The sequence below is a fragment of the Solanum lycopersicum genome, chromosome 7 (genome assembly GCF_036512215.1).
Source record: "Solanum lycopersicum chromosome 7, SLM_r2.1".
NCBI classification, from domain to species: domain Eukaryota; kingdom Viridiplantae; phylum Streptophyta; class Magnoliopsida; order Solanales; family Solanaceae; genus Solanum; species Solanum lycopersicum.
In genome coordinates this window covers 48,634,594-48,641,296 of record NC_090806.1, presented here as the reverse complement: position 1 = coordinate 48,641,296, position 6,703 = coordinate 48,634,594, and the positions used below count along the sequence as shown (strand labels likewise).

Sequence of the window (6,703 nt, the reverse complement as noted above, 5' to 3'; positions counted from 1 at the left end):
ACCTAGGTGGTAAATAATTCTCATGTTATAACCATTCAATAGTTTTAACCACCTCCTATGTCTGAGATTGAGCTCCTTCTGGTTAACAGTAATGTAGGTTATAGTGATAAATAAGTAAGTCAAAATGAATGTCGTACAAGTAGTTATGCGATATATTCAAGGTTAATGTTACAATAATTAAATTCCAACAAATGGGTTGGATAATTCTTCTCATGAGCCTTCAACTATCTGGAGGTATAAGGTATTACAATGTTATTCTACATTAACACACAACACAACCCAACTCTAAATGTAACATAATACACAACAAACCTTGAGTACTCTCTAATAATGTCAAAACCGAGGCAGTAGTCAACCTCTTTTTCAATCCCTCAATGTTTTTATCACAAGCTTTAGACCATTGAAATTTAACTATCTTCGAAGTCAACTTGGTCAAGGGAGACAAGATAAATAAAAAACCTTCAACGAATCTTATATAGTATCCCGCTAAACCCAAAAAGCTCCTTATATTTGTTGGATCTGTGAGTCTAGGAAAACTCTTAATTGCTTCTATCTTTTAGGTATGAACTCTAATCCCATCATCACAAATTAGGTGGGCAAAGAATGCCACAAATTTTAGCCTAAACTCACACCTAGAAAACATAGTATATAACTCAATATCTTTCAAAGTCTGAACAACTACCCTAAGGTGATTAGCATGATCTTCTCTATTCATCAAATTGAATAATATGTCATCAATGAAGACGATAACAAACAAATCAAATTAAGGTTTAAATATTTTATTCATAAGATCCATTAATGTTTAAGTTACATTGCTCAAACGAAATAGCATAACAAAAAATTCATAATGCTTATATCTGGTTGTAAAAGTTCTCTTTGGAATATCACATTCCCCATCCTTTAACTTATGGTAGACTTATTTGAGATAAATTTTCAAGAGGCATGAAGAATCCTAAAGTTGGTTTAAAAGATTATCTATCCTTTGGAAAGAATACTCATTCATTATGGTAACCTTAACCAATTTGCCATAGTCTACACACATCCTAAGGGAACCGTCTTTCGTTATTAAAAACAAGACCCGAGCGCCCCAAGGTAAATCACATGGCCAAACAAAAACCTTATCAAATAGATCTTTAAATTATTCTTTGAACACTTTTAACTCTGGTGGTGTCTAATTATGAAGGAAAGAGAAAGGACGAGTATCTTGAGTGATGTATATGCCGAAATCAATTTTTCTCTGTATATCATCAGGAAAAACATTTGGGACATCTTTTACTATTGGAGCTAAATAAATAGGAAGTATCTCAACATTTGATTCATTAGAAAATAAGTGATAGACACTTCCCTTGAAAACTAAATTCTTTGTTTTAAGGCACAACATTGAATGACTAATAGCCACTTATAAACTGCTTTTTCACTCTATAATTTTTTCAATGAAAACTAAAACTTCTCTATTCAAGAGCATAAATATACTGATGCATTATAGGCATGAACCCATTCCATACATACAATGACATAAAACTCTACCATATCCAACTACAAAAAGTCATCTATAGTACTTTTGTGATTGACAGGAAATGCCACAACCAAGATAAAATATCTATACTAGAATAGAATTCTTAACATGCATAAAATACTGAAGGAATAAACATGTTATTTTGGAAAAAAATCAAAACTAAATTCATGGATCATACAAGTCATAACATATGGTGAATCCTCTTGGTCTCGCCAACTATTATAACCATAAATACAATTTATTCTTTGTATGTCGCTAAAGTAACTTATCTAGATATATGTTTTATCTGAGAAGCAACTAAAGAATAGTACGCTATATTGCCCTTTTATCATAGTATGTATGTTCTTAGGAAACTCTTTTGTAAATTACCATTCTGGATACACATGAAGTTATCAGTGAAGCAATCATTAAACACTCCTGATTGGATCCTCCAAAACTTGAATCATTGATGAGTCAAAGTACTCCACTATTCCTTAAAACCTTATGAATTAGCAGGTCTGGATCTGAAGCTCTCAAATAGTGACTATTGTACACACGTTTGTTCCTTGGTAAAGGTGCAATAGTAAATGATAGAGAAGGTATTTTTTGCTTCTATTAGAAAGAAGATAAATTAAAATTATTCTTTTGCTGCAAAGACTCATTCCTTATGTTATAACCCTCCTATTCTTGACCTCTTAACTATCCATAAGCCTTTCTTCCTCAACCTATTGCACATATTTCATTATCCATGATTTTCCCATCTCTAATATAAACATCAAAAAACATACTTTCCTCAATCGAAAAATGAGACCACACAACTACAGATCAGTTCGTTCTTCTCCTCATTCAACAACAAATTCTATTCTTATAGTTGCTCATGAGAAAACAAACATACCATGAACCACTCTCATAAAAGAACAATTGTTTTGCATAAGCACGAGTTAGAAAGAAACGTTTAGAGGCAATATCTAACACACGAACAGACTATTAAGGAAGTGAGGAGTTTTCTTTTGTTGCAGCCTTCTTATTATATAGGTGGTGTGCTTCACATAGATAACCAGGACTCTAAATATACGACTTCATAGATTCCCTAGGACTCTAGAACTGTGTCCTCTCATAATATGTTTGTCGTGTACTAAGAATACACCCTAGATGTGGACAACACACAATTTCTATTTTGTCCTTGAGAAAACCCTTAGACGGGCTTACTTAACTCCGCAGAAGTATTAGCTCATGTAAAATGAGGAGCATATCACAAATAACTTTAAGATAGATATGTTAGACAAAATGGCACTTATGTGTCGAAATCAAATATTTGTAAAAAAATAGAGACCCAAACAGGACTATCTAACTGACTATGTGTCTATGAATACTCTACAATACTAAGATGAGTGTTGGGGAAAACCCAACAACATTATATAAATGAAAATACTTAAAGCGACAAAAGAGTCCTTCCGAATGCAAGGAATCTCACCACTCACTCTGGATGTTCAATTTGGATCAACAAAGAGGTTGATACTGACACTGATCCCCTGTGTATGCATCATAAGACTATATAGGTCAACTTACATCTATAAATTGAATGTACGAGTATGAGAGTTTGAATGTTAAACAACAACCTTAAGCTTGAAAGGAGTAAGAAGAAACTTATTTTGAATCTGCTCGACTCATGAAGTACTTACCTTCATATAAAAAAATAAAAACACATGATATGTATAATGCATGTAAAATAAAAAATAACTTAGTTCATTAAACAAAATGTAATAACAAACTCACATTTACTTACATATTAAAGTAATACAGTTTCTTTCGGAGATTCTCTTGTGGACAACCATCACTATGATACTAAGCGATGGTACAACATATTACCTCACATTTCAAGAGGACCATCCTATACCTTTCCGACTGTATAGAACCTAAACTACTAACTAGATACACTAGTCTATGCTAAAAAGCACTAAGGAATCATTTAAAAAGTATGACCCTTCTTTTGGCAATGTTTTCTACATTTTTCAATTTACATGCAAGAGCGAGTTAAGAGCACAGTTAAAGAAAGTCCTTAGGTTCAATGGTCAATCCATGGAGATCAGCTATTAATTTAAACTATGTTTTTAGCAAGCAAGTAAGAGAATGAGTGGAGTCGTATACATGAGTTCTTTATGGATATTTTGTCCCTTAAGTCGAGTCATTCATGCCCATAATTTCCACATGAAATCTATGAGGTGAGTACCTTTGAGAGAAGTAGTATCTTTAAGTTCTATGTCTTGAGTATTGTGTTCTATCAATGGTTATTGAAAATCATATATTGAGTCATATCCGTAATTCGGCATGAACGATATTTTAAATTTTTTGACAAATGTTTAATAAATAATTTAAAGACTCATGTTTTGAGTATTCAGTAAAAATAAAGAGTAAAGTTGAAGTATTTTTCAATCAAAGTATAAGGGAACTAAGTAATCACGAAGAGAATTTAATTTTTTTCACATTTTAGAACGAACCGAAACTAAGATTTCCAAAGTGCCTTTGTTCTGGTTTTCAAAAAAGAATAATTGCTTTTAAAAATAAGAAAAAGAGGTAATATATAATTCCATGATACCTATGAGTTGTGTTTTTAAGCACTATTCTCAAATCACAGAAGAAGTATGTATCTAATAAAAAAGAGCTAATATAATATTAAACTTTTGCGAGTAGTATTGAGCACCGATATGTGGATAAGTTCAAAAACCATCAAACCCATAAAAAATATAGTCATTATGGGTAGAAAGAGTCATACTTTTTAGATGAATCCTTTTCGCAAAGACTTGTGGATCCACTTAGTGAGTTAGCTTCCTATATATGATGTCAAGGTATTGTATGGGCCTTAAAGCGCGACGTGAAGTGTAGTAGCATCACTATAACTCTTTAGTTATGATTTTTTTTAGAGAAACTCACACAACAGTAATTGTGTGGTTCCTCAAGGGGTTTTTCTTTGTATTAATGGGGCTACGACACTTCATTGATGTATTGGACAAGTACTTTTTTTAGAGGGAGGATGTTATTTATTTTATGATATGATGATTAATAGATGTAACATGTTTTAAAAAATTTCCTTTTTCTTTGTATTGCACTAGTTTTAAACTCCTTTATAATTAAGTGAGTTGAATTAAAGCATTCATGGGTTGAGTATCCAAAGTTGATTATTTAAAGTTTATTATCATATCTTGGAAGTTCAGTATATAATCTTTGAGTCGAGTATATAATCTTTCAAGTCGAATATCATATCTCTTAGTTGAGTATCTTATCCTTGAGTACTTCTTAGTTGAACATGTTTGAGTTGTTTTTAGTATCCTTGAGTATTTTTGAGTTGATAATGGTAAGTATGTTTCCTTTTATCAAGATTCATGCTTACGTTACCTTTTAAAAATCCCCTTACATGCTCGTACATTCCATTTACTGAGCAATTTGTACTTCATCTTCTCATAGTGCATACACAAGTATTCATGCTCATCAACAAAAGTTTCATTAATGCATTCGAGAGTTCGAGTTAGCTATGGTGAGCATCCTTGCTTCAAGAGGATTTCATTTACTTTTCAGTTTAGTCATGATGCCATGGATCTTATTCCAACTTCCATCTTTGTCAGTTAGAGGATTCATAGATAGTCAATATAGTTGAGAAGTTTGTATTATTCATTTATTTTGTTCAATTTCTAAAAACAAAAGATTCCAATTTTTGGCGAGTTAAATATATTAAGTTTTTTGTTATGAAATATCTTTTGAGTTAGGTTTGCAATGAAAATTCATGATTTTAATACAGTTTTTAATTTGTTCATGCTTAAGTTACTCTTCCACTTAAAGTCTGCCAGGATGAGGGTTCATTTGGGGCCCAACAAAGATAAACGAGTGTAGAAAACATCCAGGGTGTAGGCTCAGATCCATACAATAAATGTGTTTTAGTTAATAAGGTCCATTAAACAAAAAAACTCTAAAAGTTACTATATGTGACATAAGAAATGATCCATTTGAACCTACTCGTCAAATTAAATAACATAAAATACAAATTTTACCCTTCGAGGTCTTATCTCCTACTCATCAAATTAAATAATTGAGTAAATATCATTAAAATTATAATTTAAAATTTAACTTCTTTACTTGTAGTCATCAAATTAAATTAAATAAAATCCCAAATTTACTCTCCTATTGTCCTACTTATAATTTAAAGATTAAGAAAATAAAACAACTAATAGATATCGGAGTTTTGTTACAATGTTAAAAAAACTTTCCATCAATGTTCATTTGATAGCTGGTCTTGAACAAATGCCCGGTTACAGCAAGTTCATGAAAGATATGGTCACTAAGAAGAGATCGGATAGTTTTGAGGATAATTATCGAATGCAACATTGTAGTGCTATTGCTACAAGGTCTCTTGTGCAAAACAAAGTAGATCTGGATGTTTTCACTATTACATGTACAATGAGATTGTTACACTTTGCGAAAGCATTATGTGATCTTGGGGCAAGCATAAATCTCATGCCTCTCTCTATTTACACAAAGTTGGGTTTGGATGACCCAAAGCCTATGGCGATGCGTTTATTGATGGATGATCGAATGGTCAAGAGGTCAACTTGGATACTCCACAATGTGTTTGTAAAGATAGAACAATCCATATATGCAGCCGATTTTGTGATTCTTGATTATGAGGTCGACTTTGAGGTGCCTATTATTCATGGGAGGTCATTCCATGCTACATTTCAAGCCTTGGTTTATGTGGAGAAAGGGAAAATAGTGTTTTTGTTGCATAATAAAGAAGTGGCTTTCAACATTTGCAGGTCCACGAGGCAGAGTGGTGAGGTCCAATCGGTATCTGCCATATCTTATAGAGTTAAAAGTTTTTCTAAGGTACAAATAGAAGAGTTTGTTGGTGTTGAGGCACTAGCGACAGTGATATTTAATTTTGAGAGTGATTGTATTGAAGAGTATGGGTCATTGGTTGCAGCACTTCATTGAGGTGATGTAAGGTTTAAACCAAAGAAGTTAGAGTTAGATATGAAGTATCGCAAGTCTCAAACGGCAAAACCATCTATAGAGGAGGCTCCAAAATTGGAACTTAAGGATCTATCACCTCATATGAGGTATGTGTTCTTTGGAAAAGGTTACACTTTAACGATAATTATTGCATCAGATTTGAATGCGCATCAAGTTGAGTGTTTTATTGAAGTGTTGAAGAGGTAC

General features: G+C 32.4%; 1 protein-coding gene across 1 annotated transcript; it reads left to right on the top strand.

The window, feature by feature from the left end:
• Window positions 1-5,737: 5,737 nt before the first annotated feature.
• Window positions 5,738-6,478, top strand: LOC138337467 (uncharacterized). Its single transcript, XM_069287382.1, has one exon. It carries the CDS (start codon window positions 5,738-5,740, stop codon window positions 6,476-6,478), a length of 741 nt encoding a protein of 246 aa, XP_069143483.1.
• The last annotated feature ends 225 nt before the right edge of the window (window positions 6,479-6,703 follow it).

Excerpts from the sequence above, each read along its gene's own strand:
- LOC138337467 (XM_069287382.1), top strand. The coding sequence starts at position 5,738 with ATGTTAAAAAAACTTTCCATCAATGTTCATTTGATAGCTGGTCTTGAA.